This window comes from Micromesistius poutassou (genome assembly GCF_964030765.1).
Source record: "Micromesistius poutassou genome assembly, chromosome: 16".
NCBI lineage: Eukaryota > Metazoa > Chordata > Actinopteri > Gadiformes > Gadidae > Micromesistius > Micromesistius poutassou.
Genome location: NC_140286.1, coordinates 37,509 through 63,943, shown reverse-complemented (window position 1 = coordinate 63,943; position 26,435 = coordinate 37,509). Strand labels below are relative to the sequence as shown.

General features: G+C 48.4%; 3 protein-coding genes across 3 annotated transcripts in view; 2 read left to right on the top strand and 1 right to left on the bottom strand.

The window, feature by feature from the left end:
• Positions 1 to 120: 120 nt before the first annotated feature.
• LOC311361168 (stonustoxin subunit alpha-like) lies at positions 121 to 3,820 on the top strand. Its single transcript, XM_084481378.1, has 2 exons — positions 121 to 264; positions 1,519 to 3,820. Exons 1-2 carry the CDS (start codon positions 165 to 167, stop codon positions 3,273 to 3,275), a joined length of 1,857 nt encoding a protein of 618 aa, XP_084337504.1. The 5' UTR covers positions 121 to 164; the 3' UTR covers positions 3,276 to 3,820.
• A 1,878-nt stretch (positions 3,821 to 5,698) lies between these two features.
• On the top strand, positions 5,699 to 16,446 carry stard3nl (STARD3 N-terminal like). Its single transcript, XM_084481387.1, has 9 exons — positions 5,699 to 5,853; positions 9,821 to 10,255; positions 10,970 to 11,047; positions 11,209 to 11,286; positions 13,208 to 13,261; positions 13,766 to 13,883; positions 14,379 to 14,465; positions 14,707 to 14,762; positions 15,717 to 16,446. The coding sequence occupies exons 2-8, from the start codon at positions 10,067 to 10,069 to the stop codon at positions 14,757 to 14,759; spliced, it is 657 nt and encodes a 218-aa protein (XP_084337513.1). The 5' UTR covers positions 5,699 to 5,853; positions 9,821 to 10,066; the 3' UTR covers positions 14,760 to 14,762; positions 15,717 to 16,446.
• Positions 16,447 to 18,714: 2,268 nt separating this feature from the next.
• The window catches only part of LOC311361190 (uncharacterized protein), a gene marked incomplete at both ends in the record, with an annotated part of 10,027 nt that continues 2,306 nt past the window's right edge, over positions 18,715 to 26,435 (bottom strand). The window contains 10 exons of the mRNA XM_084481396.1: positions 18,715 to 18,750; positions 19,037 to 19,089; positions 19,593 to 19,858; positions 21,180 to 21,339; positions 22,147 to 22,857; positions 23,100 to 23,160; positions 23,310 to 23,464; positions 23,576 to 23,621; positions 23,840 to 24,001; positions 25,845 to 26,044. Of these exons, the coding sequence (XP_084337522.1) occupies positions 18,715 to 18,750; positions 19,037 to 19,089; positions 19,593 to 19,858; positions 21,180 to 21,339; positions 22,147 to 22,857; positions 23,100 to 23,160; positions 23,310 to 23,464; positions 23,576 to 23,621; positions 23,840 to 24,001; positions 25,845 to 26,044 (1,850 nt within the window). The remainder of the gene's footprint in view (positions 18,751 to 19,036; positions 19,090 to 19,592; positions 19,859 to 21,179; positions 21,340 to 22,146; positions 22,858 to 23,099; positions 23,161 to 23,309; positions 23,465 to 23,575; positions 23,622 to 23,839; positions 24,002 to 25,844; positions 26,045 to 26,435) is intronic.

The window sequence follows — 26,435 nt, the reverse complement described above, 5'->3', positions numbered from 1 at the left end:
GAAATGCATTTTCCAGCAAAATATGAATTCACCCTAGTATTTTAATAAATATCTTTGTTATTATATTGGGAGGAATATAATGACTTTTATCTTTTATCTTTTTATATTTCATACAGATATTCTACCTTACAAGAAGGCACAATTTGCTGAAGCACTGTTTTCAGATGGCGGTGGACGGTGGTCAGACGGTAGAGCTGGCAGCGCTGGGCCGGCCCTTCGGTCTGGGGATGCTCTACGACTGTCGCAGCGACAAACTGATCCCCGGTAAATACGATATAACGGAGACACGAGATCTCTTGTTGTCGTTATTTTAATTCACGTGTGGTGAAATCGATGCGGATCGGGCCACATGTCATTATGGATGTTATTAATATAAATATTAGCTAATATTAACTCCAATAGACCTGGAAAACCCTATTTGAATATGGTTTTATCAACAATTACAGCCAAACCATATCACATAGGTTCATAGGCCTAATTGATGAGAAGAGAAGAGATTATTTAATCATATTAATTGCAGAAAATATGCAATTTATGTCGTAACCTCCACTCGTTTCCATAATATCTGCTACTGTGGTGGAAATGATCTTGTGAAGGTAAAATAACTTCTTGTTATAGCTGAGCATTGAAGCTGATTTAATTCAGCTGGCAGAGAGAGCACACAACACAGCTATCAGGAGCTTGTCTGATCCCTCGCTGAAGATACTTTTCAGAGGGTGGTCTTTTAAACATCACAGTTGGGTTGTCAGCGTGGATTTAATATGGAAGGCCCTGTATTCAGGCTGACTGAGATATACTGTGACAAAGACAGTGGCAACGCACAGGAGGCTGACCAAGATAATATGGACCTCATTTCCATTTAATTAGGTCCACTTAAGACAAGCAGAGCTCACAATTATCCATTACTCCATTGTCCACCACACTACACTACCCATGAGCCTCGTTGATTCTTTACAAGCAAGAATAATATTGAAATAGTTTACTCGCTTACTTACTCATTTACTTACTATCATGGCTATATCATATTTACTGTATATTATGGTATATCATGTTTGATATTATAGTATAGTTTGTTTTGTCCTTAAAGGTTTGTAACAATTACTAAGAAATCCTAGGATATCAATATAATAGTTGAAATAAATTGTAAACAATAAAAAGGTCATTATTGTGATCATTGCTGTACTCAAAAGAGTGAGTATTAACAACCTGAGAGCAGGGCTCTCTGATGCCGTCTTCTAGTAGTTAAAGCAGTGATGTGTTCAGAATATAGACCAGCCTATATCATCCCACATCAGGACCATTCCACACCTACATTTATTTTTATTTAACGTTTATTTATCCAGGTATATAACACATTGAGATAACATCTCCTTTCAAGGGTGACCTTGCAGCTTTCTTAGTAGAGCATTCACTTACAGTAGGAAACCATACGCTGATACATAAAGAAAATGTATACGTTTTGTATGTATTCCTCTGAGCTCGGATTCTGATTTGTTTTCTCTTTGTCTTCTTCTGAAGCTCTGACACTTTGGGACCGGGAAGCCTTAGAGAAAGCAGATGAAAGACCCCAACCCAACAGTGACTTTGCGATAGTTGAATCTGACTCCATCGAAGACAAATCTTCTGCATTGAATGTTGGAGGATCACTGAAAGCCAGTTTTCTGTGTGGACTGGTTGAGGTAGAAGGCTCTGCTAAATTTCTCAAAGATTCAAAAATTTCCAGAAATCAGGCTAGAGTGACACTAAAATACAAAACCACCACCAAGTTCAAAGAGCTGTCAATGAATCACGTTGGCAGAGGTAATGTGAAGCATCCATATGTGTTTGAGTCAAAACTAGCAACACACGTAGTGACAGGAATCCTTTATGGGGCACAAGCCTTCTTTGTGTTTGACCGTGAGGTGTCAGAAAAGGAAGATCGGCAAAACATCGAGGGCAATCTAAAGGTACTGATCAAGAAGGCCGCCTTGGAGATAGACTGTAACAAGGCAGACAAGGACCTTGCAAATGTTGACAAGTTCTTCTGCAAGTTCCATGGGGACTTTAACCTTGAGAAATACCCTATGTCTTTTCATGAGGCCGTAGAAGTCTATCAAAGCCTACCTAAGCTAATGGGACCCAACGGAGAGAACGCAGTGCCTCAGAAGGTCTGGTTATTGCCACTGAAGGCTCTAGATTCTGCTGCTGCTGCTCAACTGGTTCGACAGATTAGTGATAGATTAGTCAGGGATGCTCAGAATGTCCTGGAGGACCTCAGTGAGCTGGAAAGGAGATGCAACGACGCAGAAAGATGCACAACATCCCAGCAATTCCCACAGATTAGCAAAAAGGTGAAAGTTTTAAAAGAATTGGTTTCTCAGTATAAACTGGCATTCCAGAATATTATGGCAAGTAAACTCCCATTGATCCGCGGAGGAGAAGAGGAGGAAAGTGTTCTTGTAAAGATCCTGAAAAAGGTACATTCTTCTCCCTTCAAAAGTGATGAACTGAATGAGTGGATGGATTGCAAAGAGAAAGAAATCAAAATCATCAGCTCTCTGATTGACAAAATGTCCAACATGACGATCGTCACCAGTCGCAACACTCTGCAACAGGAAATCCACAGTGGAGATATACCACACTCAGTGTGCTTTGTCTTTACCTCCCTGGAAACCCCAGACCCTTACTTTTCAGCTCTGTCCAAATACTCAGAAGAAACCCACCCAGACGACGTGTCATGTGCTTATGCTCCGGAAAAGGAACAATGGTTCAACTCAAATGTAACGCACGAGAAAATAAAGCTCTTCAAAGATTTTGCCAAGGCCAACAAAGAGAACAAAAGCATCAGGTTCCTAACAGCTGCGATAAGAGATGATGAGAATAAAGGTGCAACTCTCCACCTCTACAAGGATGGCTCTTTAGTCACCGACAACTTTGAACCACCTTCGAAGCCAGAGATGATCCCAGGTGACATAACCCATAACAGTGTAACACTGAATATTTCCCCACCTCGATTTGGGTTGACAACTGTCACCCACTACACTGTTGAGTTCTGTGTCCATGGAGACGATGTTTGGCATCAACAAATTGAGAGCAAGGCAAGCAATGGAGATGTCATGGTGTCCGGCTTGCAGACTAATGAAGAGTATCAGTTCAGGTGTAGAGCCAAGTGCGCAGTCGGCCTCGGTCCGGCCTGTGAAGCTTTAATTAAAACCTTACCAGGACGTCCAGGCTTAGGGATGCACCAATCCGACTTTTTCAGTTCCAATGCTGACACCGACGCCGGGGCCTCATAGAGGGAGAGAAGTCAGAGGCCACGCTACCTGGCTACCTGGAGCTACCATCGAGAAACCTCCTGCACATGAGGGAGAAGGCGGTAACCACGGGGATGGTCGCCCGCGGAGCCCAACTGCTCTAGATGCGGGGGCGGAACAGTCCACTGGTTTGTGCCTCTACCAGCGGAAAGGGTACTGGGTCCATTTGTAACGAGATTATGGTAACTCAAGAATCTTACGCTGCACTTAATATGTTTATGTTTGTTTGTAACTAGATTATGGTTACTCAAGTAGCCTATTAGAACACTAGGATCTGATATGATGTTGATTATTGTTTTATGCTTTTCCTACTAGATGAACTGTACTTGCTTGCTGCTTGCCTTATACTGTCTTTTATACTATTGATGTAAAGCACTTTGAGCTACAATCATTGTATGAAATGTGCCATACAAATAAAGTTTATTATTATTATTTAATAACATGTGCTTAACATATTAAAGCTTTATCTCTGATTTAATAACAAGGATGCTCTTGATGAGAATTAACAGAGTAATGAAATTGATAGAATTGGGTCACCAATTGTTATTGAGTAAAATGCATAAAAAAATGCATAAATATGTGAATTAATTTTCCTAATTCAAATAGAGGAGTGTTTGTTCAGCTCAGTTGCTGTTCGGCAACTGAGCTGCACTCTCTCTCTCTCTTTCTCTCCTCGTTAACCTGGACCTGACAACCTGTTCGCTCTCTGGCTGAGATAACATTGAATGAGACTTCTGTGCTTCACTCACTCTAGATCACAATGTTAAAATGAACATTTATTACCCTGATGGTGATTTTGTTTCTGTTGTTCTGTGTTCTTTATATGCTTGTCCACACTCCAGCTGGAACACTGAGTGTATTGACTCACTGCTTCTTTGTCCTCATTTTTCAAGTTAATTGTGCAAATTCTTATGTGAACTTAACACACACTTCAGCACATTGGATTATGGCTGTGATGTACTTTCATCATGAGATAAATACATTTCTTATTCTTGTTAAGTTTAGGTCCCGGGGAGACCCCAGATGTCTCCTTTGTGTCTCGAAGTGAAAAGGTTTGGAATTAGTATTATGTATGTATTAGAGGACAAGAACAAAGGCTCTCAAAACAATATTTACTGAAGTATAATCATGTTGACGCATGCGTGTTACCTAAAAGAGAATTAAAGATGATTACAATGATCTATGTTGACTTTAAGCCTTTTTATTTGATTAATGCCCATTGAATATTCTCAAATATTAGTTAAAAGTTATCCTTTGCAGGCTGCCCCTTCTGGTCCGTTTTAACGAGGTCATGAAACCACCAGCAGGGGGCGACAACAGTCAGATTGGTTTTGTGTTAAAGCTGAGCTGGGTGGGCTACACCCAGGAGGGGGGGGGGGGGGGGGGTGGGTGGCTATGTCATGGCTGGGGGGCGATAAATTAAATCAACATTAAAATGACATAACCATGTTACAAATACAAAGAGAATAAATCTCTTCACGGGCGCAGCCATTTTCGTTTTTGTTTGCCTCACTGAACTCGGTCTACTCTCAGAAATCCGAGTGGGACCGACAGAAAGGGTGCGTTCCTCCGTGAAATGCCGCAAGAACGCTGGGAGGTTTACACCTTACGACTGGTACGGGCGCGCGTACCATACCAATGGATAGCACCATTATGATGCTATCCAAAAAGGGGGCCCCCTTTTTAAACAGCTCTGGTTCCGGAAGTAAATTTCCCATTCATTTCCACCGTCCACTTTTCGTAAAATCCTTATATAATCGTAACCAGAAAACGTTTGATTCGGGGGCAAAAAGGAATTTGGAAAACGGAAGAAAAGGCGAAGGTACAAGACTGTGTACATTGTTTTTGTGAACGAGTGAGGAACAGTGAGCAACAGTGAGCTCCACCAATCAGAGACGTCGTGTCACACTTCAGGATTTATGGGTAGTGTAGTGGTTTCAATGACGTCGCGAATAAAACGTGTTTTTCTAAAAAAAAAAAAACTAGACGTTCCCCCGTTTAACTTGTGGCTTCTACAGGAGCAAAAAACGATAGATTCACAATATAACGGCGCGTGGTACGTATCATTTGGATGGTTACGACATTATGGCTATGAATCAAAATCTCTATGATGAAAATGAATGGGATTTTTACTTCCGGAACCACACTGTTGCGCTCTATTGCGTTAGAACGACTACATCTCCCATGATGCCCCGCTCCGTCAGCAGCGGCAGAAGGACTACATCTCCCATGATGCCCCGCTCCGTCAGCAGCGACAGAACGACTACATCTCCCATGATGCCCCGCTCCGTCAGCAGCGGCAGAAGGACTACATCTCCCATGATGCCCCGCTCCGTCAGCGTCAGAAGGACTACATCTCCCATGATGCCTCGCTCCGTCAGCGCCCGCCCCCCCCCCCCCGCCCCCGGTCAGCAGCACGGCGGATGACTCGCCGCTTTCGCTTGTTTTCTACGGTCAGTGTTGTGTGTTCGAGTCCCCGAGCGAGCCTCGACACTGGTGTCCGCGGGTTATGAACACAACTGGGACACATTGAGACCGACCTGCCGCTACACACCTGAAGGTAGGAGCTGCTTTAGGGAGGGGGTAATGAGGGGGGGGGTAATGCTCTGTGTCGCGGACGCCTGAACCATGTCGCCGCGCTGTCATGACATGGAGACGCCGAACCGCAATCCAGCATGATCAGTCATGTTAGTGTTATTGTTACGTTCACAGCGCGCTGTGATTGGTGACGCTCCCGTTTAGACTACATGCTGCGTTGTGGCGTCCATGACATCATTGGTGCATTGATGTGTGCGTGTGTGTGTGTGTGTGTGTGTGTGTGTGTGTGTGTGTGTGTGTGTGTGTGTGTGTGTGTGTGTGTGTGTGTGTGTGTGTGTGTGTGTGTGTGTGTGAGATCATGGATGTCTTCTACCGGAGACCCTCGGTCTGATGCCTAAATGACCCCTCAGCCTCTCATGACGGACCCTCTGCACAGGTCTTACTGACCTGTGTGGTAGTGAACACATTCAACGGCCCAAAGCTTTAACCCTGAAACACAGGACACCAACAACAGGGTTCACGTCGAAGAGTGACGTCATGACCATAGCCTACCCTAGTCTCTGTACTGTCTCACCCCTACCTGCTCCTTAACGACCTGTCTCTGTACTGTCTAACCCCTACCTGCTCCTTAATGACCCGTCTCTGTACTGTCTCACCCCTACCTGCTCCTTAATGACCTGTCTCTGTACTGTCTAACCCCCCTACCTGCTCCTTAATGACCCGTCTCTGTACTGTCTCACCCCTACCTGCTCCTTAATGACCTGTCTCTGTACTGTCTAACCCCACCTGCTCCTTAATGACCCGTCTCTGTACTGTCTCACCCCTACCTGCTCCTTAATGACCTGTCTCTGTACTGTCTAACCCCCCTACCTGCTCCTTAATGACCTGTCTGTGTACTGTCTAACCCCACCTGCTCCTTAATGACCCGTCTCTGTACTGTCTCACCCCTACCTGCTCCTTAACGACCTGTCTCTGTACTGTCTCACCCCTACCTGCTCCTTAATGACCCGTCTCTGTACTGTCTCACCCCTACCTGCTCCTTAACGACCCGTCTCTGTACTGTCTCACCCCTACCTGCTCCTTAACGACCTGTCTCTGTACTGTCTCACCCCTACCTGCTCCTTAATGACCCGTCTCTGTACTGTCTAACCCCCCTACCTGCTCCTTAATGACCCGTCTCTGTACTGTCTCACCCCTACCTGCTCCTTAACGACCTGTCTCTGTACTGTCTAACCCCCCTACCTGCTCCTTAATGACCTGTCTCTGTACTGTCTAACCCCTACCTGCTCCTTAACGACCCGTCTCTGTACTGTCTAACCCCTACCTGCTCCTTAACGACCTGTCTCTGTACTGTCTCACCCCTACCTGCTCCTTAACGACCTGTCTCTGTACTGTCTCACCCCTACCTGCTCCTTAATGACCTGTCTCTGTACTGTCTAACCCCTACCTGCTCCTTAATGACCTGTCTCTGTACTGTCTAACCCCTACCTGCTCCTTAATGACCTGTCTCTGTACTGTCTAACCCCTACCTGCTCCTTAATGACCTGTCTCTGTACTGTCTCACCCCTACCTGCTCCTTAATGACCTGTCTCTGTACTGTCTAACCCCCCTACCTGCTCCTTAATGACCTGTCTCTGTACTGTCTCACCCCTACCTGCTCCTTAATGACCTGTCTCTGTACTGTCTAACCCCCCTACCTGCTCCTTAACGACCTGTCTCTGTACTGTCTCACCCCTACCTGCTCCTTAACGACCCGTCTCTGTACTGTCTCACCCCTACCTGCTCCTTAACGACCCGTCTCTGTACTGTCTCACCCCTACCTGCTCCTTAACGACCCGTCTCTATGTTCACTGTACCTCACTTTATATAGACGTGACTGACTGAGTGATTATTATTAGTGAATCCAAAACAGCAGAGATTCCGGATCTTCTTGGTGCTTGTGTCTGTGATTTGGGGTGAGGCTGCAACTCAACCAACCGGTTCCTCTGTGTGTTTAATATTAGCCGTGTGGCCGTGTGTCTTCTGGAGCCAGACGAGGCAGGGCAGAGAGGATGTGTCTCTGTGACAGTGGGGCCGGCAGCAGCAGCAGCAGCAGTCTGAGCTTATGACTACAGAGTCACACGCTGCTCTTTATTGACTTAGCTTCAGGATGTCGGTTATGGCGCAGGAAACCATGCGGAGAAACTGTTGATTACGGTTTGTTGGTCATACCAGTCGGTCCTTGTGTCTGTCACACTGTCGCTGTGGTTCGACTCTCGCTTGCCCTTGCCGGGAGTAAACCCTGGTCGGTCTGGTTAATGGTTAGTGGAATACGGTCCTTTACAGTTATAACCAGGAAGGAACCTGTTTTTTATATGATGCTGTATCAAAATGGCCCCCTGTAAAACACAAGACTGGACCACTTCCTCCTCTGAGGCCGCCAGCTGATGGATCACTTCTCTTCTCCTCCTCCCAGTCTCGTGGTTCCTCGTGTTTCACCACCAGGGCCTTCTGAGAGACATCAGGGACCCGGTTCAGGTCTCCTCTGTCCGGGGCGGTGGACCTCCTCCCAGCCAGACCGGAACCGAGCGGTCAGCTCGGAGCCGAACAGTCGGCTCCGGAGCGGGGCCCGGCGGGCCGGCAGGAGGTCCACCGCCCGGCTCCCTGCTGGTACTACTGCAGTACTGCTAGTATAGGTTACCGGTAACCGGGCCGCCTCCGTGAGTCCTAGTACTGTAGTACTGCTACTAGGGCTGCTCGATTATGGAAAAAAATCATAATCACGATTATTTTTGGTCAATATTGAAATCTCGATTATTCAAACGATTATTTTTGAGTTTGAAAACATGATGCATTTATTCTTAATTTCTCTCCAAAAAAGAACACTTTGTAAATGAGAACTTTGAAATTTCCCATTAAAAAATATACACAAAATGGTCAAATAGAAAATAATGTCCAGATATGAATCCAGCTGTTCTGCAATTTCTATTAAAAAAAAATATATAATAATAATAATATATATATATATTTTTTATTAAATCGTTTCAACTGGTTGGTTCCCAACTGTTGTATATTGAGCGTATACACACAGCTATGACGCCCGTTCAGTTTACAGAGTTCAGTATCACTCCGCGCCTAACTCTAACTGTTGTTTAAAAGCAATTGCATTGTTCGCTGTAGTACTACTACAGTACTGTAGTACTACTACAGTACTGCTGGCGGTCCGAGCTCCGCCAGGCTCCCCAAGGCCTCTGTGTTTAGGACCAGTGCAGACTCCGTCTCACGTCGGTCAGGGTAGACGCTGACGTACAAATGACTTTCACGTTGACGGGGGAAATCATTTGAAACGCGATGCGGCCGATTTACGGTTCGATCCGACCAATCAGGAGAGGAGACTTGAACTACTATGTGTCAATCGGATATTAACTTGACCCATCACGGTACGGAATCAGTGAGTACCTCTGTGAGGTGTCCGACATGCCGTACGTAGTGGGCTGCATGTGGCTCAGGAGGTGGAGCGGCTTGGCTGGTAACCAGAAGGTTGCTGGTTCGATTCCCGAGGCGCCTCACCCTGACCGCTCCTGACGAGCTGGCGGTCGCCCTGCGTGGTCGACTCCGCCGTCGGTGTGTCTCATAAAATCCATTTTATGAGTAAAGTCAACAAGCTAGTTTCCCTGTTCCTGCTGTCATGTTGCTACAGCTTTGTTGCTAGCTTTATAAGCTATATATATATATATATATATATATATATATATATATATATATATATATATATATTATATCTAGCTTTATAAGATATGTATATATATATATATATATATATATATATATATATATATATTATATCTAGCTTTATAAGATATGTGTGTATATATATATATTATATCTAGCTTTATAAGCTATAAATATATATATATATTATATCTAGCTTTATAAGATATATATATATATATACATATATATAATATCTAGCTTCATATCCACGTTTCTTTCTCTGTTCTCTCTTCCAGAGGCGGTGATGATGTCGTCACCGTGGTGATGAGTCGCGGTGACGAGACCGGACAGCAAGTTTCCTTAAAAGGTCGTGTGGGCGTCTCTTAAGAAAACTGGGCGGATATACATTGGGCGACGACCAATAGCCAATGAGACCGGTCCGCGTTCCACTTTGGGAACCCACTGAATAATATTGAGCAGCAGCAGCAGGGAGGGAGGGAGGGGGGGCGGAGCCGACCGGGACAGGGGGGGCGTGGTCAGACATGGATAGCCGGTGCAGCAGCAGCGCTGATTCGCGGCTGACGGGCCGGGGGGCGGGCTCTCTGACGGCCAGGCTGGAGTCGTACGAGGCCGGGGAGAAGACGTGCATCTCGGCCGTGAGGCGGACCTTCTGCCTCTTTGTGACCTTCGACCTGCTCTTCATCTCCCTGCTCTGGATCATAGAGCTCAACGTGAGGGAACCGCGTTCTTGGTGTTGGCTCTGGGGTCGGAGCTCAAATGTTTTTGAGTTCTGAGCCCAAACTGAATTAAAAAAAAAAAAAAAAAACTTTATTATTATTTAACTGTATATAAATAATAACATTTTTTTTTAATTGTTATTATTGTAACAAAAGATTATAATTATTGTACAATGTCACACAAAGGGCTTCTCCTCGATTCCTTATGAGTCTGAGCTATTTAAACAACACAGGAAGTAGACACGTTGCATGTTTATGGGGACATGGTTTATAGGACATGGTTTATGGGGACATCATTATTGGGATATGGTTTATTGGGACATCATTATGGGGATATGGTTTGTGGGGACATCATTATTGGGATATGGTTTATTGGGACATCATTATGGGGATATGGTTTATTGGGACATTATGGGGATATGGTTTATGGGGACATCATTATGGGGATATGGTTTATGTTGCATGGTTTATTGGGTTATGGTTTATGGGGACATCATTATGTTACATGGTTTATTGGGATATGGTTTATGGGGACATCATTATTGGGATATGGTTTATGTTACATGGTTTATTGGGATATGGTTTATGGGGACATCATTATTGGGATATGGTTTATGGGGACATCATTATGGGGATATGGTTTATTGGGATATGGTTTATGGGGACATGGTTTATGTTACATGGTACCATTGGTTTTCTCTGCACCAGGTGAACGGTGGGATTGCGAAGCAGCTCAACATCGAGGTCCTCCACTACGACTACCACGCCTCCTTCTTCGACATATATGTGAGTCTCTATTCCTACACATCGTAACGTGTAGATATCTTCATTTGAGATCGACTTCTGCGTCATTTGAGATCGATCCCATTCTGCTTTTCCAGATTTTTCATTCAGTCTTTTCTTTGCTCTTCGTCACCGCCCCCTCCTTCCCTTGCTTCCTCTCCTAGCTCCTAGCTGTGTTCCGGTTTGCGTCGCTCATCCTGGCCTACGCGGTGTGCCGGCTGAACCACTGGTGGGCCATCGCTGTGAGTACAGGCTGCCGTCAGTACCCTGGTTCTGGTTCTGGTTCCACATCTGGAGGAGCGGAGCTATGATCTATGGTCCACATGCGGAACGTAGACAGACACGGTTTTTCTAAGTCTCGCTCTTCTATCATAAAGTCCTCTTAACGTTTTCAAGACACTTCCATGTGTCAAATTTAACCCAGGTCCAAACACTACTGCCCCCCTGTGGTCTGTAGTGGTCACTGCTCACAAATGATAATTTCTTATACAACAAAAACAGTGATTGATTTATAATATGTACCCTTCATAATTGTATGTTTTATATAAATGTATTACTGTATGAACCAATGAACTAAAGATACAACAGTAAGGGCTTGTTATTTACTTAAATATTATTTAACTGAATAACTAAATAATCATCCACGTTACCCTCAATAAATATTGTTCTGGTTGTAGCTGCCCGTTCTCTCAGATGTTTACTGGCTGGTGTTCTCTCAGATGTTTACCGGCTGGTGTTCCAGCTAGGAACCTGAAGATCTGGTTCTGTCAGAGCGCTCGTTAGCTTCTGGGAAGTAGAGAATCATTAAGATAAGATAAGATAAGATACTCCTTCTTCATTAGTCCCACAGTGGGACTAACACAGTGGGACTAATGAAAGACACATGTGAGTGACACCAGCCTGTACACATGTGAGTGATTATCCACAGGTCTGGTGGTGTTACCCTGCTGTTGACCCTCCCATGTCGGTCTGACAAGGAAACGCAACAGTTCCGCATTATATTAGCCAAATGCTTTATTTACATAAAGGGGCGGGCCGGCTACGTCCAAATCTTCAAAATAAGAGCGTTAGTGTGGTCTAACAGAAGGTAAAGCAGGTGGTGTCAGTAGTGTTTGGTGACCTGTGTCTCCTCCCCTGTGGTGGTGGTCTCACCTGTGGTGTCTCCTCACCTGTGGTGGTGGTGGTCTCACCTGTGGTGGTGGTCTCACCTGTGGTGTCTCCTCACCTGTGGTGGTGGTCTCACCTGTGGTGTCTCCTCACCTGTGGTGGTGGTGGTCTCACCTGTGGTGGTGGTCTCACCTGTGCTGGTGGTCTCACCTGTGGTGGTGGTCTCACCTGTGGTGGTGGTCTCACCTGTGGTGGTGGTCTCACCTGTGGTGTCTCCTCCCCTGTGGTGGTGGTCTCACCTGTGGTGTCTCCTCACCTGTGGTGGTGGTCTCACCTGTGGTGGTGGTCTCACCTGTGGTGTCTCCTCACCTGTGGTGGTGGTCTCACCTGTGGTGGTGGTCTCACCTGTGGTGGTGGTCTCACCTGTGGTGTCTCCTCACCTGTGGTGGTGGTGGTCTCACCTGTGGTGGTGGTCTCACCTGTGGTGTCTCCTCACCTGTGGTGGTGGTCTCACCTGTGGTGTCTCCTCCCCTGTGGTGGTGGTGGTCTCACCTGTGGTGGTGGTCTCACCTGTGGTGTCTCCTCCCCTGTGGTGGTGGTCTCACCTGTGGTGTCTCCTCACCTGTGGTGGTGGTCTCACCTGTGGTGGTGGTCTCACCTGTGGTGGTGGTCTCACCTGTGGTGGTGGTCTCACCGGTGGTGTCTCCTCCCCTGTGGTGGTGGTCTCACCTGTGGTGGTGGTCTCACCTGTGGTGTCTCCTCACCTGTGGTGGTGGTCTCACCTGTGGTGGTGGTCTCACCTGTGGTGGTGGTCTCACCTGTGGTGGTGGTCTCACCTGTGGTGGTGGTCTCACCGGTGGTGTCTCCTCCCCTGTGGTGGTGGTCTCACCTGTGGTGTCTCCTCACCTGTGGTGGTGGTGGTCTCACCTGTGGTGTCTCCTCACCTGTGGTGGTGGTGGTCTCACCTGTGGTGGTGGTCTCACCTGTGGTGTCTCCTCACCTGTGGTGGTGGTCTCCTCACCTGTGGTGGTGGTCTCACCTGTGGTGTCTCCTCAGGTCACCACCGCCGTCTGCAGCGCCTTCCTCATCATCAAGGTGATGCTGTCAAAGGTAGGAAGGGGTGTGGGTGTGTGTGTGTGTGTGTGTGTGTGTGTGTGTGTGTGTGTGTGTGTGTGTGTGTGTGTGTGTGTGTGTGTGTGTGTGTGTGTGTGTGTGTGTGTGTGTGTGTGTGTGTGTGTGTGTGTGTGTGTGCGGAAGGAAGGTTCAGCAGACCTGGAGGAAGTGGTTTTATTTAAAAAGTACACATTTTATAGTTTTGCTTGTGTAAAAGTGTATAAAACAGGAAGGGGAGGAGGAGGAGGAGCTGAAGGCCCAAAGAGAATGTTTACAAGGGGCCACTATCGCCGTGGCAATGTGTCTAATATATATATATATCGCTAATGCTAGTGGATGTGTGTGTGTGTGTGTGTGTGTGTGTGTGTGTATATATATATATATGTATATATATGTATGTATATATGTATATATATATATGAATGTGTTTAATTTGATCTCTCTCTCTCTCTCTCCCCCCCCCCTCTCTCCCCCTCTCTCTCCCCCCCCCCCCCCCCCCAGCTCCTGTCCCAGGGGGCCTTTGGGTACCTCCTCCCCATCTCCTCCTTCATCCTGGCCTGGCTCCAGACCTGGCTGCTGGACTTCAAGGTCCTCCCCCAGGAGGCCCAGGACCGCCTCCGTGAGTCCTAGTACTACTAGTACTACTGCAGTACTACTGCAGTACTGCTAGTATAGGTTACCAGTAACGGGTCCTATTACTGGTAACCTATACTAGCAGTACTGCAGTAGTGAGTCCTGCTAGATATACTATGGTGTGTGTGTATATATATATATTAGTACTATAGTATAGTACTACAGTAGTAATCCACTACTGCTATAGTACTACTAGAGTACTACAGAGTACTGCTATAGTACTACAGTAACACAACATAATGGAACATAACTCTGTCTCCCTCTCTCTCTGTCTCTCTCTCTGTCTCTCCCTCTCTCTCTCTCTGTCTCTCTCCCTCTCTCTCCCTCTCCCTCTCCCTCTCTGTCTCCCTCTCCCTCTCCCTCTCTCTCTCTCCCTCTCTCTCTCCGTCTCTCTCTCTCTCTCTCCCTCTCCCTCTCTCTCTCTGTCTCTCTCTCTCCCTCTCTCTCTCTCTCTCTCTCTCTCTCTCTCTCTCTCTCTCAGGGTTCTTGTCCGTCGTGGATGCCGTAGACCGAGCCCCCCTCATCCCGTCAGAGGGGCAGTTCTACTCCCCTCCAGAGTCCCTAGCAGGTTAGCGCCGGGGGCTACACCTAGCTATAGCCAGCCTGTACGCCAGGCGTTAGCGCCGGGGGCTACACCTAGCAATAGCCGGCCTGTACGCCAGGCGTTAGCGTCGGGGGCTACACCTAGCAATAGCCAGCCTGTACGCCAGGCGTTAGCGCCGGGGGCTACACCTAGCAATAGCCAGCCTGTACGCCAGGCGTTAGCCGTTAGCTTGGTTTAAGCTAGGTGTTTACTTACTATCTTTCAGACTCGGACGAGGAGCTGGCGGCTAAAGCAGACCCAGAGAAAGAGCTCGTGTAACAGGTGAGCGGAGCGGAACCCGATGCTAGTGGACGCACTGATGCTAATGCTAGTGGATGTGCTAATGCTAGTGGACGCACTGATGCTAATGCTAGTGGACGCACTGATGCTAATGCTAGTGGACGCACTGATGCTAATGCTAGTGGACGTACCGATGCTAATGCTAGTGGACGTACTGATGCTAATGCTAGTGTACGCACTGATGCTAATGCTAGTGGATGTGCTAATGCTAGTGGACGCACTGATGCTAATGCTAGTGGACGCACTGATGCTAATGCTAGTGGACGCACTGATGCTAATGCTAGTGGACGTACTGATGCTAATGCTAGTGGACGTACTGATGCTAATGCTAGTGGATGTGCTAATGCTAGTGGACGCACTGATGCTAATGCTAGTGTACGCACTGATGCTAATGCTAGTGGACGCACTGATGCTAATGCTAGTGGATGTACTGATGCTAATGCTAGTGGACGTACTGATGCTAATGCTAGTGGATGTGCTAATGCTAGTGGACGCACTGATGCTAATGCTAGTGGACGTACTGATGCTAATGCTAGTGGACGTACTGATGCTAATGCTAGTGGATGTGCTAATGCTAGTGGACGCACTGATGCTAATGCTAGTGTACGCACTGATGCTAATGCTAGTGGACGCACTGATGCTAATGCTAGTGGACGCACTGATGCTAATGCTAGTGGACGTACTGATGCTAATGCTAGTGGATGTACTGATGCTAATGCTAGTGGATGTGCTAATGCTAGTGGACGCACTGATGCTAATGCTAGTGGACGTACTGATGCTAATGCTAGTGGATGTGCTAATGCTAGTGGACGCACTGATGCTAATGCTAGTGGACGTACTGATGCTAGTGTTTATGTTGCTGTTGACGTGTTGTCTTGTTTATTGTCACGTTTTGTTTTACGACCCCTGACCGTGACGTCTCGTTGTTCCCTGAAGAAAACGCCGACCGCCCCCGGAACAAACTACAAACTACTTCCTCCAGGGAGAAGAAAGGTGGCGCTGACGCGGCGACCGGGGGGGGAGGAGGAGCCAGCCTTAAACCATCGGGGTCATGTGATCGGCGTCGGTCATGTTATCGTTTACACGTCTGCCCGTGTGTCATGTGATTCCGACGTGGCCCCAGACCGTCACGTCACGTCGCGTCGCGTCGCGTACGTCCGTGTTAAGGTTTAAGCTACGGGCTTTGAGGATGTTTATTAATCTAGTCTTGACTAAACCCCGTATCCGTGGAGACGTCATCCTAACACGCGTTGTTCTTCCAGATGTTCACAAACGTTCTCCACGTTCGCCGTTCTGTTCCTGTTTCCTGCAATGTTTTGCTTTTTTTTTTTTTTTTTGCGCTCCGTGGTTTTCCCGTCGGGATGGAGACGCTTCCCCGAGCCGACTCTCTGGTGTGTATGAAGTATGACGACACTTTAACCGGTCCACTGCAGACTTATAGCCTTGCTTGATAAAAAAATGTACGTTAATCCAATATTAACCTGTAGATTGTGTAGTGTGTAGATGTAAGAGGGTCTGACTTTACGAGCAGAGATGTGAACGTTGATCTCTCGTAAACCGGCCGCGAGCGTGCCCCGTGTACAGCATGTCAGAACCTTCTGTCGGGTTTTTTTTTTTTATTATGAAGCTTGTGATGAAACAAAATCATTAAAATGGAAATCATTCTGCTGTAGACTCTCATTTCAGGGCTTGGGTTGAGGGTTAAGGTAAGGGGTTCCTGAGGGTTGACGTTTCAGGGTTTGGTTTGCGGTAACCCTTTTATTGTAGTCTTAGGGGGTTGTTCTTGGTTGAAGGGTTAGGTTTTTGGTTCTAGGGTTAGATACTAGGTGTTAGGTTTCAGGATTAGGTTCTAGGGCTTGGTTCTAGGGTTAGGTACTAGGGTTAGGTACTAGGATTAGGTTCTAGGGCTTGGTACTAGGGTTAGGTTCTAGGGCTTGGTACTAGGGTTAGGTTCTAGGGCTTGGTACTAGGGTTAGGTACTAGGATTAGGTTCTAGGGTTAGGTACTAGGGTTAGTTTCTAGGGCTTGGTACTAGGGTTAGGTACTAGGATTAGGTTCTAGGGTTGTTTTGAGTTCTAGGGTTTGATACTCGGTGTTAGGTTTAAGGGTTTGATTCTAGGTCTCCTATTTGAGTTCCGTGTTACGGTTCAGGGGATCCTAATGGTTGTGAATGCAGGACAGATAACCGACCAATGTCTCAATGACAAAACGGTAAACGGAACATTCATTCAGTCTCGGGTTAAACTGCGAATGAAATCCGTGATCAATGAGACGTCATCACAGATACACACTCTCTCATCAGATGAAACTGGACTGCAGTGCGTTTCAATGTTTTAATGAAGGACAGAACAAACATGACGTGAAGTTACCACGAGGAAAGCAGAAACACACAACCTTCTTCTGTAACACGACGTTAATACGTGAAGGTTTCACTTGTAAACTGGGTGACTTTGATACGTAGACGATCTACTAGTATTCAGTAGGAGTGTTTGGCGCTACGCCGGTACTGGAAGCTAACACTGGAGTCCGGGTCTGAACCGCGAGGGCACCCGTCTTTGGCTCTAAGGGCGACTAAGGCATGGAGAGAGAGAGAGAGAGAGATCCTCGCTGCGGGCTTCAACGTCAACCTCAGGGAATGATCTCCTTTGTGTTCTTGTAAATAGAACACAGACACTATAGACGATGAATTCAGACCTACAGTCAGTGACGTCTCACTAAAACCACAGAGGGTCAAAGGGAATCGTTGGTGAACTTATCACACACACACACGGCTCAGTCACACGCACACAGGTGATCAGCAGACAGATTCCCCTGAGGTCCTTTAAAGGTGTGCAGGATGCCCTGAAATACACACGTTGTACGAACACACACACACACAGTGTACAGCGTGTGTTGCCGTCACTGTGGAGGGGAGGAACGCACGCCGGCCTCAGGCACAGCCTCCTCCGAGGTCGTGGGGGTTAGGGCGCATAGTTCATATTCTCCTCTGAACATTTTAGTTGCTGTGAATGTAAAGAAACCATTTTAAAAAAAGTAAACACTACAACTATTCAGCAAGTGAAACAACATTAAAAAAACAACAACCATGGTTTAAAACTCCCTCATCACATGCATCATGAGGTCATCTAAAACTCAAAACAAAACTACATTTTTCTTTTTAACTTGAGGCACGCGCTATGGCTCTCTATAGCTATACGCCGTAGCTATACGCTACGGTTCACTAGGCTAATCTGAATCTTCAGCCCCTTTTAAAGAATCCCACGTTTCGTCACCGTTTCACATCGACCGGGATCAACTGTTCTGAGAAGAGAGAGATTTGGTTTTCTGAAGCTGTGCGACAAGATCGGACAAGACTCTTTCTGCTGGTCTTGTCTCCCATGATGCATTGCTTTCTCCTCAGGTGACCCGCCTCCGTCCCGACCCTCCTCTGATGCATCATGGGAACAGCGACAGAACAGCTTGGCCTAGGTTCACACTCTCCTGACCCTAGTGAGATGTTCTGCTGGTTTGGCACAACAAAGCAATGACAGCAATAAGACTTAATTATAAGAAGACGGCCCCTGACCCATCAGGGCCCTGACCTTTGACCTTTGACCCCTGACCCCTTGACCCCTCCACCCGGTCCTCCTGACATCCATACCTAAACTCACACACGATTATAGTCACTCGGATGAACACACACACACACATTATTCCACACACACATTGATTGATTGTCCCTAATGTAGCACGGGATCCCGTTGATTTGGATGTGGGGGTCCGTTTAAAACACGTCACAGTCTGTTGAGTCCGCTGAGTGACGCCTCCTCCTCCTCGGTTGCATAGTAACGACTTACAGGAAGCACAGGAAGTAGTGAGGTCACAGGAAGTAGAGGGTACCTGACCTGGGCCCTCTCTGGAGGCGGACCCAGGTGCACCCGGACTGATCCACTCATCACCCCAGAACCTTCTTTTTGGTCGACTTCTTTTTCTGGAAAGAAAAACAGAATAATTGCAAATATTGGTTATATTACGCAAAGACAAAAAACAGAGACAAATATTTTAAAGAGATACATGAAACAATTATTACATACATACATACATACATATATACATATATATACATATATATATATATACATACATATATATATACATACGTATGTACGTATGTATGGTGAGTGAGTATGAGAGAGAGAGAGAGAGAGAGAGACTATGTTAGTGAGAGAGAGAAGCTCAGTATGAAGTTTGTCCTGAAGAGCCTCCGTAGTTCTCACCCTGACGGGTTCAGGTTCCGCCTCCGGTTCCTCCTCCGCCTGTCTGGTCTTCTCTGGAACAGCCAATCAGAACCATCAGCCAATCAGGACCACCAGCCAATCAGAACCATCAGCCAATCAGAACCACCAGCCAATCAGAACCATCAGCCAATCAGAGCCATCAGCCAATCAGAACCATCAGCCAATCAGAACCATCAGCCAATCAGGACCATCAGCCAATCAGAACCATCAGCCAATCAGAACCATCAGCCAATCAGGACCATCAGCCAATCAGAACCATCAGCCAATCAGGACCATCAGCCAATCAGGACCATCAGCCAATCAGGACCATCAGTCAATCAGAACCATCAGCCAATCAGAGCCATCAGCCAATCAGAACATCCAACCAATCAGAACCATCAGCCAATCAGAACATCCAACCAATCAGAACCATCAGCCAATCAGAACATCCAGCCAATCGGAACCATCAACCAATCAGAATCATCAGCCAATCAGAACCATCAGCCACTGGGTGACACCAACAGACCGACCAATGACCAGTGTTTAAACTACGTACTCTTCTTCTTGGCCGGGGGCTCGGGAGTGGCCGCCTCCTCCTCCTCCTGGTCGGCTCCGCCCCCTTCCTCCTCTCCTCCAATGGCGGCCTTCTTTTTCTTCTTCTTCTTCTTCTTCTCCGCTGCGCTGGGGGGCGGGGCCTCCTCCTGCTCCCCCACCTCCTCCTCCTCGGCGGCGGCGGCGGCGGGCTCCTCCTTGGCTCCGCCCTTCCTCTTCCTCCTCCTCTTGGTGGGCGTGCTCTCCTCGTCCGGAGGGCTCTGCTTGATTCTGGTTTCAGAGCGGTCGGAGCGAGGAGTCAGGACGCTAGCAGAGCGCTACGCAGTAGCATGCTAATACAGCTAGCAGACGGAAGGCTACGCTAACGTTCATTGTTATCTAATCGGACGAGAGCTCATAGCCGGCTAAACGCTACGCAGTAGCATGCTAATACAGCTAGCAGACGGAATGCTACGCTAACGTTCATTATTATCTAATCGGACGAGAGCTCATAGCCGGCTAAACGCTAGGCAGTAGCATGCTAATACAGCTAGCAGACGGAATGCTACGCTAACGTTCATTATTATCTAATCGGACGAGAGCTCATAGCCGGCTAAACGCTACGCAGTAGCATGCTAATACAGCTAGCAGACGGAATGCTACGCTAGCGTTCATTGTTATCTAATCCAACAAGAGCTGCTAAACGCTACGCAGTAGCATGCTAATGCAGCTAGCAGACGGAAGGCTACGCTAACGTTCATTGTTATCTAATCGGACGAGAGCTCATAGCCGGCTAAACGCTACGCAGTAGCATGCTAATACAGCTAGCAGACGGAATGCTACGCTAACGTTCATTATTATCTAATCGGACGAGAGCTCATAGCCGGCTAAACGCTAGGCAGTAGCATGCTAATACAGCTAGCAGACGGAATGCTACGCTAACGTTCATTATTATCTAATCGGACGAGAGCTCATAGCCGGCTAAACGCTACGCAGTAGCATGCTAATACAGCTAGCAGACGGAATGCTACGCTAGCGTTCATTGTTATCTAATCCAACAAGAGCTGCTAAACGCTACGCAGTAGCATGCTAATGCAGCTAGCAGACGGAATGCTACGCTAACGTTCATTGTTATCTAATCCAACAAGCTAAACTGCTAAACGCTACGCAGTAGCATGCTAATACAGCTAGCAGACGGAATGCTACGCTAGCGTTCATTGTTATCTAATCGGACGAGAGCTCATAGCCGGCTAAACGCTACGTATTAGCATGCTAATACAGCTAGCAGACGGAATGCTACGCTAACGTTCATTGTTATCTAATCCAACAAGCTAAACTGCTAAACGCTACGCAGTAGCATGCTAATACGACGGCTTTCTACAGACAGAATGCTACGCTAACGTACATTATGAGGCTATCCGTAGATAACCCTAGCCTCAGAATGCTACGCTAACGTACATTATGAGGCTATCTGTAGACGAGAGGTCAGTAGCGTAGCGTTGGCTACGGAGACCCCGGTGGTGGTTTTAGCAGGCTAAGCTACATGTGCGTAGGGTAGGGTTGACGTAGCATCGGGCTGCTAAGTGCTAAGCGCTAACCGCTAAGCGCTAACCTTTTGCTCTTCCTGACGGTCGGGTCGTCGTGCTCCGGCGAGGCGGTCGGCTCGGCCGCGCTCTGATTGGCTTTCCCCCCCGCCTTCAGACGCCGACTCCGCCTCCCGAAGCGCTTCCTCAACGAGGTGGAGATCAGGGCGTGGCGAGGGCGAGAGACACCTGGAGGGGGAGAGAGGGAGAGAGAGAGAGAGAGAGACACACACAGAGAGAGACAGAGACAGAGAGAGAGAGAGAGAGAGAGAGAGAGAGAGAGAGAGAGAGAGAGAGAGAGAGACAGACAGAGAGAGAGAGAGAGACACACACAAAGAGAGAGAGAGAGAGAGAGAGAGAGAGAGAGAGAGAGAGAGAGAGAGAGAGAGAGAGAGAGACAAAGAGAGAGAGACACACAGAGAGAGAGACAGAGAGAGAGAGGACATTGTGTTTAATGTGTTAGTATTGTGTAGCGTGCATTAGACCGGGTTCAGTAGCACACACACTACACTAATGATAGTGTGTTGTTATTGTGTAGCCGGGTTCAGCAGTGTGTACAGTAGTACACACACACACTACACTAATGATAGTGTGTTGTTATTGTGTAGCCGGGTTCAGCAGTGTGTACAGTAGTACACACACTACACTACACTAATGATAGTGTGTTGTTATTGTGTAGCGTGCAGTAGACCGGGAAGCAGCTCACAGTAGCTGTGTTGGAAATCGTTCCCTATTCACTCACTCACTCACTCCCTATTCACTCTTCCCTACATAGTGTTTATGACAGAGTGAACCATGTAGGGAACGAACAAACGAGAACTCATAGACACTAAGCTGAACATTTCCAAACGTCATCTGCGGCAGTACCGCATTGCATTGTGGTCTACGGGAGGAACACGTAGGGAACGTCGTATGTTCACTCAAACTTTGGGTATTTTATTGTCCGCTATGTAGTGAATGAAATTAACCACTGAGGATTCAAACACCACTACAAACCTGAACCTTTCGGTGTCTCCTCCTCCTCCTCCTGCTCCTCCTCCTGCTGCTCCTCCTTCTCCTGCTCCTCCTCCTGTTCTGCCTCCTCCTCCTCCTCCTCTTTCTCCTGCTCCTCCTCTTTTGCTCCTGCTGCTTTCTTTCCCCTCTTCCTCTTCCTCCTCTTCTTCTTCTCTGAGCTGGGAGGGGCTTCAGGAGTCACGGCCGCCTCCTCCTCCTCCTCCTGCGCCTCCTCCTCCTTCGGCGCCTCCTCCTCCGGCACCTCCTCCTCCTCGGATGCTTTAACCGCCTTCTTGCGTTTCTTCTTCTTTGGTGGTGTGGCGACCACCTCCTCTTCCTCCACTGCCACCTCCTCCTCCTCCTCCTCCTTCTCCACCTCCTCCTCCTTCTCCACCGCTACGCTCCCCTTTTTCTTCTTCTTGGTTCTCTTCTCCGCAGGAGGTGCAGGAGGCTCCTCCTCCTCCTCCTTCTCCTCCTCCTCCTCCTCCACCGGCTCCTGTTCTTCTGTCTTTCTCTTCTTCCCCTTCTTTCCTTTCTTGATGGGGGGCGTGTCTTCAGCAAGGGGCGTGTCCTCCTCCAGGGGCGTGTCCTCCACAGTGGGCGTGTCCTCCACTACCTTCTTGGTCTTCTTCTTCTTCTTCTTCTTGGGCGTCTCCGCTGGCTCCTCCTCCTCCTCCTCTGCGTCTGGCTGGGCGTCGACCTCTGGGGTCACCGCTAGGGGTCACGACACGTTATCATCAACCAATCACGTCTGTTCAGCTACAAACCGGTCTAAACCGGCTGTTAAACCGGTCTAAACCGACTGTTAAACCGGTCTAAACCGACTGTTAAACCGGTCTAAACCGACTGTTAAACCGGTCTAAACCGGCTAATAAACCGGTCTAAACCGGCTAATAATTCAAATATTCTAACCCTGACCTCTGACCCCTGACCTCTGACCCTGTGAGGTGACCTACCTGTCTCAGCCCCGGTGGTGGAGGTGACGGCCTCGTCCTCCAGGGCAGCGCCTCCTGCTGGCTGGAGGAGAAATGAGGAGGAGGAGGAGGAGGAGGAGGAGGAGGAGTTAACTCACATCAAGGTTCGAATAAATCGGGTTAACCGATCACATGTTGTTGAGTGTTTATATACCGTGTATTCAGTGTTTATCTGTTAACGACGGTCCATACCTCAGACTCTTTGTCTGCATTAACGACTCCCTCCTCCTCCTCCTCCTCCTTCTCCTTCTCCTCCTCCTCCTTCTCCTCCTCCTCCTTCTGCTCCTCCTCCTCCTTCTGCTCCTCCTCCAGTTCTTCAGACACAGGCGAAGCGGTCTCCTCAGGAGCTGGGCAGATGAGGAGTAGACCAGTTAACACATCGTACACCGCAGCCATGACAACGGACCACAGGGGCATGAATGGGGAACCCTACGTGAACGCGATTGGCTGCTTGTTACCTAGGGGAGGCGGGTCTCCACTCTCTGCCGTCTCCTCATTGGTCTCCTGAGATGAGTGAGAGAGAACATGCCAGAATATCATCATTAACCTGATGCTGCATGGCTTAGCCAATATATGAGAGAGAGAGAGAGAGAGAGAGAGAGAGAGCGAGAGTGAGAGTGAGAGTGAGAGCGAGAGCGAGAGCGAGAGAGAGAGAGACACTTGTTTACTTGTTGGGAGAACAACAACAACAACAACAACACGTCTCCTTCTTTAAACCTCACCTTCTCCGGGCCCTCCTCACTGGGCTCTGAGGCCTCCGCTGCAGCAGGGGGCTCCAGTTCTGCCTCTGCCTGCTCGGGGAGCTCCTGGCCGGGCGCGTCCAGGGCCGGGGCGGCCTCTGCGGCCGGCTCCGGGGCGTCGCTGTCTGGCTCAGCGGCAGCCGACTGTAACATATATGAGACATATATATACATATATATGTCATACATATATGAGTGAGAGTGAGTGTCTCATACATATATGAGACACTATGGTTCCACGTCGACGCAACGCAGCGGCCCCGCAGACGCTTCGACGCAGTCGTGAACCTTTATGGTTCCTGCGTCGGGCTTGAGTGAGCGGACCAATCACAGCCCTTGCCTTGGCTGCTGCGTCGCCTCGACGGAAGGTTCCAGGTTCAATTTTCGGGAGGCGCACGTCCGGCCCCTCTCGCGGTCGGGACGCAAGGAGGGGTCCGCTCGGAACGGACGTGAGGGCGTCCGTGTGGACCCTCCTTGCGTTGCGTGAACGTGGGACCATAATCAGCCCTTGAGATGGTTAGATACGGTTTATGGCCTCATGCTGTTGTCCCCCTCCCTGCCAGACCCCCCGTCTGACCCCCCTGTCTCTGACCCCCCCCCCCCCCCACTGTGAGTTGAAGACCCCCCCCCCCCCGCCCCTCCCACCCCTCCCTGTCCCTCACTTTAGGTGGGTCTGTGTATTCACCTTAATCCTGTTATGAGCCCCTCCCTCTCCAACCCCAAACCGTCCATTCCTTTGACTCAACGACGGTCCAACCCCCCTCAGACCAGCGGGTCGGGGGGTATCGCCCCCCCCCCCCCCCATGGTTTGTGATTGGTTTGATTTGAATAACGCTAACACAATAGAAAAGTGGGTTAGACCTTTTTGTAAAGTAACAAGTAGTGATCAGAGCCCCGCCCTGGTGGTACCACACTGGGTTCAGGTAGTGATCAGAGCCCCTGGTGGTGACACACTGGGTTCAGGTAGTGATCAGAGCCCCTGGTGACACACTGGGTTCAGGGATGGATGAGGACAGGCTGGGGAGAGGAAGAGTGGAAGATAATCTGAGAAGCGTTTAACCACAGAAGGACTCTGGTGGCTGTTTGGGGTTTCCTGGCTGAGCCCAGGAACAAAGAGTTGAACAAAGTGTTGAACAAAGTGTTGAATAAAGAGTTGAATAAAGAGTTGACTCGGCGGTCTTTTGGGATGAGTGGGAGTGTGAGCTGGCTGCTTTGATTTGGATCATAGTTCTACGTTACACAGTGTGTTGAGATGGAAACAGATTCATTTATATTGTGCTAAAATATGTACATGAAGGTTACAGACAGACTGTGATGCACAGACACACACAATACACACACACACACACACACACACACACTAGTGCACTCAAACACACCCCCCCACACACACACACACACACACACTAGTGCACTCAAACACACACACACACACACACACACACCCACACACACAGACTCCCGGTCTGGCTGCAGATTAACATTCTGTGGGCTCAGGTCCTGGTTCTGTTCAAACAAAACCGCCGCCAAATATCACAGCGCTCCACACCAGTGGGCCAGGACAAAGACACACACACATCAGACACACACATCAGACACACAATAACTCCCACACATTAGACACACACACATTAACCCCCAATCATCACACACACACACACACACACACATACAGACAGCAAACACACATTAACTTCCACACATTAAACACACAAACATTAAACACACACAGACACAATAAACCCTACACATTAAACACACACATGACATGACATGATGTGTGTGTTTTCCGGAAGGAGTTTATCGACAGTGGATCTACGGATTATCACAATGGCCGGAGCACAGATATGCGGGGCTGCGTGTGTGTGTGTGTGTGTGTGTGTGTGTGTGTGTGTGTGTGTGTGTGTGTGTGTGTGTGTGTGTCTATACTGCTGTACTACACTGTATCTATACAGTGTCCGACCAGATTCAGTTTCATCTTTCTGACCTCTTCCTGTGGTTTGCTCTCCTCCTCCTCCTCCTCCTCCTCCTCCTCCCCCTCCTCCTTCTCCTCCTCCTCCTCCTTCTCCTTCTCCTCCTTCTCCTCCTCCTCCTGGTTCTCGGGCGGGTCCGAGGCTGAGGTCTTCCCCAGACAGGGAGGCTCCTCACTGGGCTCCTGCCCTCCCTCGCCCGGGGCCTCTGGAGCTCCTGCGTCGGGGAGGAGAACCACCGGGACGGTTTAGGAGCAGAACGCAGAGAAACTCTTTACTCAGCTCAGAGCAGCTCAACAGAACACAATGAACCAGACCACGCACACACAGACAGGCAGTCACACAGACAGGCAGTCAGACGGACACACAGACAGGCAGACAGACAGACAGGCAGTCACACAGACAGGCAGTCAGACGGACACACAGACAGGCAGTCACACAGACAGGCAGTCACACAGACAGGCAGTCACACAGACAGGCACACAGACAGACAGACACACAGACAGGCAGTCACACAGACAGGCAGTCACACAGACAGACACAGACAGGCAGTCACACAGACAGACAGACACACAGACACACAGACACACAGACAGACAGACACACAG